General features: G+C 41.1%; 1 protein-coding gene across 2 annotated transcripts in view; it reads left to right on the top strand.

Moving 5' to 3' along the window:
• The window catches only part of AMPH (amphiphysin), a 143,421-nt gene that overhangs the window by 77,835 nt on the left and 49,502 nt on the right, over window positions 1-16,084 (top strand). For both annotated transcript variants that reach the window (XM_070424726.1, XM_070424725.1), the window contains exons 3-5: window positions 104-158; window positions 8,385-8,479; window positions 9,969-10,064. In XM_070424726.1, the coding sequence (XP_070280827.1) occupies window positions 104-158; window positions 8,385-8,479; window positions 9,969-10,064 (246 nt within the window). The remainder of the gene's footprint in view (window positions 1-103; window positions 159-8,384; window positions 8,480-9,968; window positions 10,065-16,084) is intronic.

Below are 16,084 nucleotides of genomic sequence, written 5' to 3'. Positions count from 1 at the left end.
AGAATGAGCCTCTGGCAATAATAATTCTGACACTTACTGCTTTGTACATGTTCCAGTGCAGAATACAGACAAACTGCTCAGCATCTCTTTGTGTGTTTTTCAGGCCGAGGGTACCAGACTTCAGCGGGAACTCCGAGGATACTTAGCAGCTATCAAAGGTAACGTGTGTGCGTTGTTTACGGAATGTTACAAGCACAGGTTGTTCTTGGAATTCACGAGTGGCAAGATTGAGTGTTAATTACACCACCATTTGGCTTTCTGGCAAGATGGCACTTGATCACAGGTGTTCCAATCCACCCACTCCCAAATCCCCACTGGAGTGATCATCAGAATATACAAAGAAAAAAAACACAGGGTGTCCCCCAAAATGTATACACACTTTCACAGCTGATAGCTCAGTTCTGAAACTGAAATGTATTTTAAGAAACACTGCCTTTATAATTATTCAAAGTGTGTGTATACATATTTGGGGACACTCTATATGCCTGCCCTGATGCTGGAAACTAGAAATAAGTGCCTCCCACATGCCAGAGATTTCTAGGAAGAGTTGTGAGAGTGAGCTCGAGAGCTTGTTTAAGAAAAGCTGCAGCTGGTTTATATCCTGAGCGAGAGCATGTCCCAGGACAGTGGTTGGCAAACTGCGGCTCGCAAGCCACATGTGGCTCTTTGGCCCCTTGAGTGTGGCCCTTCCACAAAATACCACGTGCGGGCGCGCACATGCAGTGCGATTGAAACTTCGTGGCCCCATGCTCAGAAGTCGGTATTTTGTGGAAGAGCCACACTCAAGGGGCCAACGAGCCGCATGTGGCTCGCAAGCCACAGTTGGCCAACCACTGTCCCAGGAGTACACTCACAGAGTCACACTTTAGCCCTCTAGTTCAGCTGTCACCAACCTTTCAGACCTCACAGACCACCAGTGGTCTACGGACCACCGGTTGGCGACCGCTACCCTAGTTGAAAGGGGCAAGAATCGTGGCAGAGACAGGAGTGGAGAATTATCAGGAGTCACAGCCCTGGACTGTCTGTGATTAGGGAGACCAGCCACACCTGTACCCCTGCCACTGTATGGAGCAGCCGTGGGCAAACTACGGCCTGCGGGCCGGATCCGGCCCGTTTGAAATGAATAAAACTAAAAAAAAAAAGACTGTACCCTTTTATGTAATGATGTTTACTTTGAATTTATATTAGTTCACACAAACACTCCATCCATGCTTTTGTTCCGGCCCTCCAGTCCAGTTTAAGAACCCATTGTGGCCGAAACCGGTTTGGCTCAGTGGATAGAGCATCGGCCTGCGGACTGAAAGGTCCCAGGTTCGATTCCGGTCAAGGGCATGTACCTGGGTTGCGGGCACATCCCCAGTGGGAGATGTGCAGGAGGCAGCTGATCGATGTTTCTCTCCCATCGATGTTTCTAACTATCTATCTCTCTCCCGTCCTCTCTGTAAAAAATCAATAAAATATATTTAAAAAAAAAATAAGAACCCATTGTGGCCCTCGAGTCAAAAAGTTTGCCCACCCCTGGTATGGAGACAGAGAGGCGCTGGCATTGGTTTCTGCTTCAGCCATAAGAAGCAAAGAAATGAGGCCAGTGGTGGAGGGAGGAGAGAGCATTAGGGATGAGGGTTCCATTGCTTTCTGCCATGTGTCATCCAGCTCCCAGCACGGGGTCAGATCCTAGTGTACCCACGGGTGTGCTAGATCACAAGGCAGATTTTGAGATTAGTGGGGAGAGAATGGATTGTCTCACAAGGGGTCTTAAATAAACTGGGTAAACACTCAGAAAAAAGTGAGGTTCCCATCCTCATACTCTATCCCTCCTTTTTAACTCCAAATATAGTTGAAATTTAAATACATGTACAAAGAGGTATTCTAAAATAATAAAATAAGATAAAATAAATAAAATAAAATAGACTTAGTCTCTAGTCTTGGGTGACAAGGTTTTTACCATGGTAACCCAAAGACAAAAAACATAAAGGGAAAGACTGAGAAATTTAACCTTATAAGTATATAAAACTGATATATGTATGTTTAAAAAATTATTTAGGCAACACACTTAATGAAAATGAGCCAAAATATAAAGAGCTCAGTAAGTAAACTAAATGAAGATGAGTTGAAAGAATTATAGATGTATAAATAAAACCGAAAGGAAGGTGATTTTATTTTTCTTCCTAATGTTTAAAGACATTGAATAAAAATGAAAACATAATACCTAGCATCAGCAAAGTTGTAGGGAGCAGACCCCTTTCAGGAGAGCAGTTTGGCAAAAGTCTTTTTTTTTTTTTAATTAATCCTCACCCAAGGATATTTTTTCCATTGATTTTTAGAGAAAGTGGAAGGGAGGGAGGAAGAGGGGGCAGAGAAGGGGAGGGAGAGATAGAGAGAGAAAGATAGAGAGAGACATCAACATCAACTTGGGAGAGACACACTGACTGGTTGCCTCGCACACACTGGGTATCAAACCTGCAAGCCAGGTAATGCCCTTGACTGGGAATTGAACCTGCAACCCTTTAGCGCATGACATGATGCTTCAACTAACTGAGCCACCCAGCCAAGGCTGACATTAGCCTTGGTTTACATTTGCAAAGAAGTAAAGCTCAGAGAATTTTACTCCCACACACTTACAAGCTTCATGATTAACGGCACTTAATAATTAACCTCAACTGTTATTATTAGAATAGTCCAGTCAGAAAATAGGAGGAACTCTATGAATTTCTTTAATTATTGGTTTAGGATTAGTTAGATAATATTTCAAACACAGAATTTTTTTTCTGTTAGCTGGTTTTATAAAAGGTGGAAACATTTGTTGATTGAGTGAATTGGATCTCTTCCTCAAAATGTATATATTTTGGTCTAGTTTACCACTTTGTGGAGAATGCTGTTTAAGAAGACTGGCAGAATTCTTTTCCTTAATGTTGTCTAGAAGGAAAGTCCCTTAGTCAAGGGTGAGCTCAGAGAGACACTGGGCGGATCATCAAAGCAACCTTTCACTCCACTGCTAATGGCCACGGCTCCAGAAGAGGGAGAAAAGACTTCTCTGTCCCCCCGCCCCCGCCTCCCCCCCCCCCCCCCCCCCCATCGCCTTTCACTGTCTGGATGATGTTAACAAATGGTACTCCACAAAAGAGACTCGGGTGTACATGACTTTGACCAAGATTGGCTAAAATGAATTTTTAAACAGGTTACCACAGAGTTTATCAGAACCCTTAATATATCAACGCAATTGCCAGAGGGCCTAATGGAGTAGGAGGCATTTCCCAGTTGTTTGACTGTGGGATACTTTTTTCTTTTCAAAATCTTACAGAGTTAGAATTTCTTGGAGCACATTGTGGGGTTTGGGGAACACACTAAAAGATGAGGGTTCTGTGATAAGTAGATCACAATTTGCATTTTCAAAGTGCTTTCATGGCCAATTTTTCTGTTTTCACAGAAAGAAATCTAGCCACCTAATACTGCAGGCAGGATTAGAGAGGAACGGGATCGGGCCCTGGAGAGGTTATAAGGTATACCATCAGGTTATAAGACATACCAATGGAACCATCTTGGGAAAATCACTGAGTCTCTCATTTGTAAAGTCCTCCACTTGCTCTTAGAAGCCCCCAAATCTCTACCCCTGGGATTCTGTGAAATTCGGTCAAGCTCTACTCATCATCACTAATCTTACGTGGCATTCTTGGGCCTTTTAAGGTAGATCTTATGCTCTCATTCATTTTAGCAGCAACCATCACATTGAGCCTCACTTATGGGCCTGACACTGTTCTAGGGGATGGAGATGAGAGATGAACAAGACACAGCCTGCTGTTGGGGAGCCTGCAGGAGAGATGGGGAGAAAGTTGAATAAACAAAAAGGCAGATGTGCATCATAATACGCATTTTAACAGAAGTAAGCATTGTGTGCTGTTCTGTGAAAAGGCTGCGTGTGCCAAGTGGCACCCAGATGCTGAAGGAGCCAAGAGACCCAAGAACCAGGCAGACAAGTCCAGCTTGTCGATTTAGAGAATTTGATAGGGAACTTACTTACTGAAATAAGTCCTGGGTGGTGGCAGGACATTCCTAGTTCTGCAACTTTCATCTTCTCTAGCCCACCCTCTTATTCTGCCTTGAGATGGGGCTAGGTACTAGGAAAGGAGTGTGTGTGGTTAGGGTGAACTAATGAGGTAAATAACAATGAGGCTCCTTGCCCCAGAGGAAGGAGTAATGGAAATTCTGTGACTAGCCCGAAACCACTGTACATATTCCAGAGTCTACTCAGGGGTCAAAGGTTAGGGCTCATCCCTCAAAAATTAAGCTGGTGTATTAGATTCAAGATGGACTCAGTTTTTCAAAATGGAGTCAGCTCTGTCCACATATGTGCCATCACAACAGAGGGCAGAGCCCCACTCTACTACGTAAGGGACAGGATGCCAGGTCAGGAATTGTCTTTCCTAGGAACTTCCACTTGAATGGACCAAGAAAGAGAACATACCTGGTCATCGGGTTGTAAGATATACCAAAGAAAGAGGTTGGTATTAGAAGGAGCATCATGTACAAAAGCTCTGGAAGCAGAAGGGAGCATGGGCTCTTTAGGGAACAAGTAGATCAGTGAGGGGCAAGCAGGAAACAGCTGCATGAGACGTGGAAAGGTAGGCAGCATATATACAAAGAGGTGCTAATGCATTACATTATATCGGGAGTTTATTCTGCCAGTAGGAGGAAAGAGTGTCATTACATTATTACAGGAAAGGGAATGAGTGATGTGATCAGATTAGCATTTTAGAAAAATAATTGTTGTGGTTGTTTGGAATTCAGGCTAGAGGAAATGAAACTCCAAGGAAACGTAGAAGTCTAGCACAATAAGAATAAGAGCCAATATTTATTGAGCTCTTATGTGTGACGCACTGACATAAGCTTTAACTGTTTAATTTTTGTGATTCTCACTGCAACCTGTGGCAAGTCCTATTATTGCTCAGTAATGTATGCTTTGGAGAAACGAGATTTAGGCTAGCTAGGTAATTTGCCTAAGATTGCACAGATGGTGTATGATGGAACCAAGATTTTAATAAAGGCCAATTGATTGCAAATAATAATCTTAATTACTATGCCATACTGCCTCCAAAAGTAGTTTTTATGAAGGCTGGCATTTGACTGTTTGCAGTGTGTTAGGTACTTGCTCAACCGTTTGCGTGAATTATTTTATCTCATCTAAGTAATAGATGATGGGTGCCTTTTGAGGGCTGTGGCAGTGGGCCTGGAAGGAAGGGACTTCATCTGAGAATCAGGCAGAATTGGCTTGTCTCACCAAGTTCAGTGTGGGAGGATGCATGGAAGAGGTCTTCCAGTTTTCTAACTGGGACCACTGGGCAATATTCATGAGGATGGGGAAGAGGAGGAGAAGCAGGTTTTGACAGGAAAGTTAGAGGTACTGGTAAGACATCCAAGTGGGGATCTGAAGTGAGGAGTCACTGGCATATGGGGAGGGGAGGAGGCCAGACACAGGGATAATGAACACATAACATCTTTCTCTAAGTCAGTGGTTCTCAACCTGTGGGTCGAGACCCCTTTGGGAGGGTCGAATGACCCTTTCACAGGGGTCGCCTAAGACTATCAGAAAACACATATATAATTACATATTGTTTTTGTGATTAATCACTATGCTTTAATTATGTTCAATTTGTAACAATGAAAATACATCCTGCATATCAGATATTTACATTACGATTCATAACAGTAGCAACATTACAATTATGAAGTAGCAATGAAAATAATTTTATGGTTGGGGGTCACCACAACATGAGAAGCTGTATTAAAGGGTCGCGGCATTAGGAAGGTTGAGAACCGCTGCTCTAAACATTTCCTTTTACCTGAGGCAACCCCTGTTGTCTTAAACAACTCTTTTCTAAACAATGGGTAAAACTTCTATTGGTGGTTTATAGCTGTTTTTGGTTATCATTTTACCTGATAATTGTTTTTAACTAAAACATATACCCTTAGGCAGCTTAAGCAAAGAGGATTCAGGTAGCAGTGTAATCTATGCAACATATCTTTGATGATAAAGAGAGACTCACAGATTTGGTTGCAAATGTAAATAGAGATTGTTACAATAAATGCCTTGGAGAAAGTCCAAAATTCTGAAGCGAGGGAAGTGGTCCCTATCTCATAGTAAAACAGAATTCTTCTACGAAAATCACAAATCTTTTAAGAAAATGTTAGCTATTAGATATTATTAAATGTCACATAGCGTCTATTCTGCTTTAATGCCACCAAATTGGATTAAAGGAAACAGGTTTTAGCTTTTTTCCTCTTATATCTGTCAGCAGAGTAAATTCTGAGTCCCTGAAATCTCCCTGTCAGTCTCTATGCTCCTTAAGAGCAAGGCGTGTGTCTTGTTCACTTGCACATCCATCCAGTACTTTGTATAGAGTGTTCTAGAAACAATTTCTATGTCAAAACAGATTCTTTCCAAATTGTCCATCATGCTGAGCCACACAGCAATTAGTAGTTATTTTTGGCTGCTAGACATATTTACTGCAACATTTTGCTTTTAACCTCAATGAGTGAGGTCATATGAATTTTATTTTAAGCTTACATCCACAGTTTTATTTTTACCACAAAGGTTATTTGTCCTCTGATACCATTATTTCCTTTTCTTCCTGCTAAGGCATGAATAACCTATCTAAACAGCTATTTATAAGGAAAAAACTTCAGAAGACTTGCAGACCTAAACATGGAAGGGGGTCATCCAGTGGCTCTTGTGGTCTGAACTGCAGGGGTACGTTGTTAGTACAGACGCTTGTAATATGGTGTCCCAAAATTCACGCAAGACTTGCAATTGAATTGAATTTCAAATCTTGCGTGAATTTTGGGACACCCTATACTTAGGGAGGGGCGAGTGTGGAAACTTGAGGTCCTCTTGCTGCCACCTCACAACGACCACAGGTACAAGAGAGAGCGTCCTCACGCGCTGGGGGACCGATGCAGCTGTTGGCATGATTTTTGGCTTTCCTCAACACCTTGAAGACTCTCGATTCATCAGAGTCCCCAGGAACTGGAGTCGGCACTGTTTTTCCCATCTTGCCTGCCTGGGCTTCCTCTCGTGTTAAGGTGTTTCCACCAGTGGTAAAGGGCTCCTTCACCATGCTCAGTGATGTGCTTCATGGAGCGAGGCGTGGCCCTGGGTCACATTCCAGCCAGTCATGTGCACAGACCAAATAGGAGTCACCTTTTCAGGGTAAGGAAAGTGGGGGCGTTCTGTGCCCGGAGAGTGAAAAAGCACTAGGAACTACCAAATCACAGGTTGACTTTTATACATCCTGTGCAAGGACACACTTCTGTCATTTCAGACATCTTCTTCTGTTTTTTCTCTCACAATTGAACCCAGGATGGACTCCCTAAAATTCAACCAGCATGGGGCTGAGTCTAGACAGCTGCAGCTTTCCGTTTAACAAAAACTTTTCTATCTTTGATTCACTGGCATTAAGTTATGAGATGTGTTTTTGCTTCCAATGACAGCACTCGATCGTCCTCTGCTCTCCCTCTGTCCAGCCCCCTTTCCTATCCCCTAGTGACAAAGGCCAAGAAACCAGCTCAGCCAGGTGACCCCTTCCAACTGGTGCCGGAGAGGCACTTCTCCAACCAAGTCTGCAGCCAAAGATTGCCCCTTGTTTGTTCTCAGCTGGAGCTGTCTCCATGGCAACCTACACTTCACCTTGTTTTGAAGGAGGGGTAGAAAAGGTTTGGTGATCATTTATATCACCGTGTTGCACCTGGAAACTTTATGTCTTTCTTATTATTAATAGTCACATGTCTTTCTACTGAGGATTCTGACCCATAGAGTTAAAAATGTTCTGATTTAAAACAGTATATATAGATTTTAATAATATTGGAAAAAGAAAATCTTTTCTTTTCCCCTTTAAAAATTGTTAGGCCACTTAAACCAGTTTCAACAGTTATGTCCTAAAATTGTGTTGGTTTTGCTTCTATCTGCTTCTAAAAAAAATGCTTTATTTCTTGTATTTAAAGTCATTTAAATTAATTTCATTTTTAGGAGTCTGTAGTTTTATGGACAAGTATTCTAGGTGTCCTATTCATTTATGGTTCCATGCTGTTTAGCAAGTGACAGCACACATAATAGGACATGTTTTTATTATTGTTGTTTTCAGAATAGGACACCCGGTTCATATTGTCAAGACCCGATATCTGTCATTATCACGTAAATAACAGAAAATGCACACTGTAATCAGATAAGTCTTATAGACCGTCAAGCAAAGATATAATTACAGATGCAATTAGCAGATGTGACTCCACAATTTTTGCTTAAATGATCAACAAAGATTTTTCTCTCACTTGGAAGGAGGAAGAAACTCCTCGCCTGTTTCTATCTAACGGGAGTTGTTTTTCTCCAACACCAGGCATGCAAGAAGCCTCGATGAAGCTCACCGAGTCGCTGCACGAAGTCTATGAGCCTGATTGGTATGGGCGGGAAGATGTGAAGACGGTTGGTGAGGTAAGAGCCAGGATGGCCCCACACAGGAGGCCTCGGGGGGCTTCTGTGAGTCTCCCGCAGAATGCTGCTCACGCAGCCTGTTCCCCGATCCCCTCTTACCACTTCTCAGCCTTAATCATGAGGGGACAGACACCGTGTACATTCACAGGCACCATGTACGTACACAGGTATGTAACATCTCTGGGCTTCAGTATTCTCTTTTGTGCAATGGCAACAATAAGACTTTCCTCATAAAGCTATTGTGAGAATCAGATGACATGTGTGTACATGCATACGTATTTAACCCGGTGATTTTCAGTTGGTGTACCTCAACTGGTGTGCTGCAAGAATTTGTAAAACATGCAGTACCTGACTATTTAGTCAGAGGCACTCACCTTTTTATTCCTTAGACTGTCAAAAAAATTAACAACAGCCTACACAATAATAGCCACCCTGTGTGAATGAATCAAAATTATACCTATTTTTGTCAGATCAGCAAAAATATATATTTTTGGTGTGCCACAGAATTTTAGTAATTTATGTGTGCCAAAGATGAAACAGGTTGAAAATCACTGATTTAACCCAATGCCTATACATAGGAATCGTAGTAGGAATAATAATAATACCGACTATTCATTGTGTCTTTATCATAATTGGAAGGTGCTTTTCCATTATGACTGTAAATTTTCTTTTCTCTCTGTGGAAGCTTCGACAATGGTTTATTGTTTGTTTGAAGTGGTTTCTGATTTCCTGGAAGGCTTTGGAAGCAGTCTACGTGAAATTCTTCACAGTCCCAAAGGTCGCCTGTGAAGAATGTGGGGATCTACATTCTTTTTTTTAAATATATTTTTATTGATTTTAGAGAGAAAGAGAGAGGGAGAGATAGAAGCATCAATGCTGAGAGAGAATCATTGATCGGCTGCCTCCTGCACCGTGGGCATGTGCCCTGACTGGGAATTGAACCGTGACCTCCTGGTTCATAGGTCAATGCTCAACCACTGAGCTGGTCGGGGTCAACATTCTTTATAATTCAGCATCAGAAATTTGTTAATGAGCTAAACCTTTAAATAATCTATATTGTCATTTAGAACTGGTAGCCAAACAGCCTAGAAATTTTATTGTATTATTAAACAATCCACATTCTTTCTAGCATCTACTATCTGGGGACGTATTAGTTATCTAATTTTTTAAAAAAATATATTTTATTGATTTTTTACAGAGAGGAAGGGAGAGGGATAGAGAGCTAGAAACATCGATGAGAGAGAAACATCGACCAGCTGCCTCCTGCACACTCCCCACCGGGGATGTGCCTGCAACCAAGGTACATGCCCTTGACCAGAATCAAACCTGGGACCCCTGAGTTCACAGGCCGACGCTCTATCCACTGAGCCACACTGGTCAGGGCTAGTTATCTAATTTTTTAGTTTCAGAATTTTTTGGAAGTTTAGTGAAAGGTATTCAGTTATCTCTTTATTCCTCTTTTTTTTTTTTTTTTTTTTTTTTTTTTCAGAAATGTGATGTGCTATGGGAAGACTTCCATCAAAAACTAGTGGATGGGTCCCTGCTGACACTGGATACCTATCTGGGCCAATTTCCTGACATAAAGGTATTTTACTCTGTGTCTATAAAGCAAAGAAGCAAATGGTCCCAGGTGCTTATTGAAACATGGGCAGGAGGAGTCAAAGACAGTTGGTAACTTTTCATTTATTTAATGAGATTTTTTATTCTGTCCTATCCATTAGAAATAAAATATAGTTAAAAAATTCCATTTTCCCCTTTCGTTAACTGCTTCAGCTTTTCTCTACGTAAGTCTTTTTAATCCTATAGCTATCAAGTCAGAAATCAGAGATTCCCACCAAGTTTTAACCTTTTTATTTTGAAAATGTTTTATTATATACCATTTGACAAGAATGTCCATTAGAATAAACAGCAGTTACAAGGAAAGGAGAAACTTCATTGCAAATATGAGGGCGAAGTCTGTTCTTTCTTTGTGAACTGTTTATTTTGCATGTGTCCATAGCACACCTGCATATTTTTTCTCTCTTGAAATTTCAGTTTCAAATTGAACTACATTTGACCCTTGAACAACATGGGATGTAGAGGTACTGACCTCCATGCAGTAAAAAATCCACATATAACTTTTGGTGCCCCCAAAACTCAACTACAGTTGACCTTGGGTATTCATAGGGGATTGGTTCCAGGACCGCTGTGGATACAAAATTCAAGGATGCTCAAGTGCCTTACTGTATATAAAACGGTGTCGAGCAGTGCATACAGTCAGCTCTCTACTGCGAATTCAAAACTGTGGATTGAAAATACTGCTTTGATCTGTGTTTGGTTGAATCTGAAAATGTGAAACTGGAGGGTAAGAATAGCCAACGTATATTTATTGACAAAATCTACGTATAAGTAAGTGGACCTGTGCAGTTCCAATCTGTTGTTAAAGGGCCAATTGTAATAGGATATAAGCATTTCAAATTCATTTGCATTTGGATCTAAAAATATCTTGTCTAAAACGTTTGGCTTATGTGACACTTGGAGCCACTGAAAGGGAAATACACAGGTGAAGGTTTGAATATTGCAGATATGGAATTGATCCTGGAGGTAAAGATGGTTTGTAAACCATCTGGGTTGTATACAGCAAATGGTACCCTTAATAAGCTGTCCCGTTGCCTAAAATTGCTTTCCCTGATCAAAGAAGAGTGCCAGGTAAGACAGCCACATATTTTCCTTTCTCTAGGGTGAGAAGGCCATGAGCCAGCGTCTGTGGGCATCTGCAATTTCTTATTAGGTGACTTCTGATGGGAAGTTCCATTCTTTTTTTAAGAAATACATATTTTTATTGATTTCAGAGAGGAAAAGAGAGGAAGAGAGAGATAGAAACATCAGTGATGAGAGAGAATCATTGATTGGCTGCCTCCTGCACACCCCCTACTGGGGATTGAGCCTGCAACTGGGCATGTGCCCTGGACCAGAATCGAACCTGGGACCCTTCAGTCCACAGGCCAATGCTCTACCCACTGAGCCAAACCGGCTAGGGCAGTTCCATTCTTACCTGGCCTTCTTTGGAGCCATTGCCAAACACCATGGAACTATCTGCAGAAATGTGCACTGGCCTTGGCCATGAAACATAGTGAAGTGTCTTGGCCAAAAGAGCCTTCATATCAATAAATTAGTTTTCTTGGGCCCACCCAGGATTCCTAACACTATTGGCCAACATCTCAAAAGTGTGTTTTGAGATACCAGGGGCACCCATCAAGAACCTAAGTGGATCAGACTAGATACATTAGCCTTGTTGGCAAAATGTCACAGAGAACAATTCCAAATGATAGATTCTCAGGAAGTTATCATAACAGCAGCAGAAGGCTTTATTGAGCCATTGCCTGAATATATCCAATTAAAAGGTAAATGTCAGTCTTCTTAATTTGATAAAACATTAAAAAATTAAATTAAAAACATTTTTTTAATTCTGGAAGACCGCATGCAGTAGCCTACAGGAGCCTTGTTTTTGGCTATCTTCAAATTTTTTGATAATATTCAGATTTTATCTTGGAATTTAGAGCATTTGTGAAGAAAATAGTCTCAGAATCATTATCACACTTTAAAATATCATTTACTGCATGGCTATTTAACCTCCATAAAAATAACTTCCCAACTAATTAGAAGAGGATAAAGGAAAATTTTGTTCTCCTACTTGAAATTTCCCAAGCAGCTTGTGACGATGTGTCTAAATTGTTCATATATATACGCATAGTTTGACTTCGCAAAACCAATGAAGGTAGTGACTGACTATAGAAGACACATAAGAAAAGTTGTAGAGTTTCACAGCAAAAATTTAGTGTCATCAAAAAAATGTGAAGAATCTCAGTTTTGCCCTCGCTAGTTTTGCTCAGTGGATAAAGCGTCAGCCTGCAGACTGAAGGGTCCCGGGTTCGGTTTTGGTCAAGGGCACATACCTTGGTTGCAGGCTTCTCCCCAGCCGGACCCTGGCCAGGGCTCATGCAGGAGACAACCAATCGATGTGTTTCTCTCACATCGCTGTTCCTCTCTGTCTTTCCCTCTCTCTTCCACTCTCCCTAAGTGGGGGGGAATCAATGGAAAAATATCCTTGAGTGAGGATTAACAACAACAAAAAAGAATCTTAATCTTAGTTGTTATGGTACTGCCCAGCAATAGTTACTTGGAAATTGGCCATATTTCAGAAGACAAATGCACACAGAAGTACCTGCATTGCAATATGGAGATTAAAATAAAATCATGATGGACTATATCTTTTTAGTGTGTTCATGTCAGAAAGGTGAAGAACTCAGTAGCACTTTTACTTAAGCCAGTGATGGCGAACCTATGACACGGTTCACCTCTGACACGAGAACTCATTTTTTTGGTTGATTTTTCTTTGTTAAATAGCATTTAAATATATAAAATAAATATCAAAAATATAAGTCTTTGTTTTACTATGGTTGCAAATATCAAAAAATTTCTATATGTGACACGGCACCAGAGTTAAGTTCGGGTTTTTCAAAATGCTGACACGCCAAGCTCAAAAGGTTCGCCATCACTGACTTAAGCAGTTCTTTTCTTGAGGTCATGCACAAAGATGATCCTCCAGTTACTGAAAAGTCTTTACACTAGAGATTTGGGAATAATATCTGTGTTGATACACTGAAGATAAATGAAATATATATCATGGTTTTACCTGTATCATGGAACGAGACTGAAACAACCTCTCTCTCTTGCTGTAGCATACACATAGAGTTTCAACCCAGATAGAAAATTGTGCAACCGTGTCCTAGGATGAAGAGTTGAGGAAATAGCAATGTTTAACTTGGAAAGGAAACAATTTGGAATTGGCGGGGGGGGGGGGGGGGGGTGGGATAGCTGTTTCTGATACTTGAAAGACTTTTCTTCTGTGAAAAGGAAGTTAGAAGTGGATATAGACTTGATTTCTTTAAAAAGTTAGTGCCAAGCGGTTATGGAGTGAATGGGTTATTAATGGAAAGGAGGATTATGATTAAAAATACTGAGTGGAGAATTTTCACAGCATGGAACACAGTTGACTTCCTTCCCTCCCATTAAAATCAACAGGCCATGTGTCTTAAAACTTCAGGCAAATTTCCAAATATTTACTGCAGCTCATCAGTGAGGTCTGTGGAGTACCATTCATGAGGGGATATGCTTGACTTCTCCAACTGTGATTGGCAGGGCACCCAGTGTTATGGTTCTTATTATGCAGCATTAATGCCTGAAACCAATGTTGTAATAAGAGCCAGCTTGTCACTAACCCAGGCAGGCTTACAGCTGTGAGCAGTTACTGTAAAATGTAGTTTAGAGTCTATCTAGCGACCAAGCATGAGCAACTAATTATATATTTACAGCATGGTGCCAAATGAATCTCAAACTGGGGTAATTATAGAAATTTTAAAAATGCAGTAAAATACTTTTTTTTTTTTTTTTTTTTTACTGCATAAGGTCAGTACACAGTGGGAAATCTAAAGAAATTTAGATTGGGTTGGATGGATGAAATAAGAATTGTATCATTTTCTATATAAAAGCTAAAGTGCATTAACTCTACCCTTACTTAGGAGATTCGGTTCTCGTTTTTCAAGTTTCCCAAATATCAGATAGATAAGGAAATAAGATTGATTTGTTTTTCTAATGCAAAACTGACTGCATCAAAATGAGGAATGGCCTTCAACATAGTCACTTCTACATGGTGAGTTGTACTCTGTAATTGACTTGTCTCACACAAAAATAAGCCACATTATTTACTTCACTTCTTGTTTTGAACAAAATCTAAGATGACCCAGTGCACTATTTCATCTTATTCCCAGGCTTGGAAGTAATTGAATTTTGGCTGCTTTCGAAAATCTAATTCATCTTCAGAGAATCAAGGTTTTGCTTCTTGGAGCAAAGTCCACAAAGCAGAGCTTTATATAAGTTTGCCTATAGTTACACAAGGCCACTGTTTCAAAGGACAGTTTTCCTTTGGATATAACAGATATTTGCTAAAAATGATTAGCTCTGTCATCCCATAGGCCATTGTATCCACCATATTTTATTGAAGGACTCTTTTTACCCGGTCTGGGCTGATTCATCACATAATTTTAAGTGAATGTGGTGTGTCAACCATACTTTCCACTACTAACAACAGCTGGAAATGGTAGGTACAGAGGGTAAAATGAAAGAGATTGGAATGAGAGAAACTTCCCCAGCACACCTATCACCAGCCCTGAAGGGTGTGTAGAGGAATATCATAGAGTGACAGATGGTAATAATTGAATGATAGTCTGCCAGAGAAATATGGGAGCTGGTAGAAGTTCTACCAAGAGTTGGGAGTAGGTCTGGGACTAAGTGAGGCAAGTGAGGCCATTAGGATTCAAAATTATTAGGAAGCACCTCTTCCTGGTTGGTGATCCTGCACTTACATGATCCTGAGGGTGAGAGCCTCTTAAGATTTGTGCCCTAGGTGTCTCACTTGCCTCACCCTCCTCTAGGCACTGGTGGGTAGGGGAGCTGTTATCTAATTTATCATTTGGGAAATGATAAATTAGACTTCCTAAGCAATTCTGGACAAATTAGAGTAACCTCTAATATCTTCTCTTATGGGTTGTTATTCATTTCTTATGGGTCCTATTTCATAATTTTTTATTGAATGCTTCACAGCATATATAGAAAAGTAAAGATTGAAGTAATATTTATGTCTTTTTGTCAGACTATTGGTGTGGGAGTTCAAATCAATGTAACTGTAACTTGAGCTGGGTTTGGGTTTTGTTGTCCTTGTTACTTTCAGTGCACTCTGGCTTTCAGAATCCTTTATGGCAGCGGTTCTCAACCTGTGGGTCGGGACCCCTTTGGCGGTCGAACGACCCTTTCATAGGGGTCGCCTAAGACCATCCTGCATATCAGATATTTACATTACGATTCATAACAGTAGCAACATTACAGTTATGAAGTAGCAACGAAAATAATTCTATGGTTGGGTCACAACATGAGGAACTGTATTTAAAGGGCCAGAGGTTGAGAACCACTGCTTTATGGGCTATACTGCTTTGTGCTTGTGCAAACACCTATAATGTTTTCAGACTCTTAAGTTGAAGTCTAGTTTTTGCTTCTTTTTTGACTCACATATTGTGGGCCCATGGATGCCAGAGAGTTTTCCTCAGTGTTCCTCCTCCCCATCAGATTTAAGTTGTCCTTTTATGCCTGCATTGCAGAGGGCATGTGGTCTTTCGCTATGAACTTGTCTATCCTCCAGTGGTAGGCAACTATCGCTTGTTTTCAGTACTAGACTGGTCGTGGGAGTGGGGCTGTTTTCTGTTATACTCTCTTGTCCTTGTGTTAGGTAGACTTTACCATGTACCTGTGGTTGGTCTTGAGCAGGAGTTTTCTGCCTCTGCCCTCGTGAGAACCCCCTCTGTCATATCTTGGACACAAGAAGATTTTATGTCTTTCCCACGTGGGTGGCCACTTACCCTCTGGGTGGCAGTTATCTCTGCAGGCATTCTAGGGGCCAGAGGGGTTCTATCCTGTCACCAGAGCAGATTGGTTTTGCTTCTACTTCTCAGAAGCAGCGGATCTTCACCTGGCCTCTGCAGGCGAGAGGACTTGTTGCTATCTCCTCCAACA

This window comes from Myotis yumanensis, unplaced genomic scaffold (genome assembly GCF_028538775.1).
Source record: "Myotis yumanensis isolate MYYU_CA2020_CCGP unplaced genomic scaffold, mMyoYum1.0.hap1 SCAF_9, whole genome shotgun sequence".
Classification (NCBI taxonomy): Eukaryota; Metazoa; Chordata; class Mammalia; order Chiroptera; family Vespertilionidae; genus Myotis; species Myotis yumanensis.
This window is presented reverse-complemented; position numbering and strand designations above follow the sequence as displayed.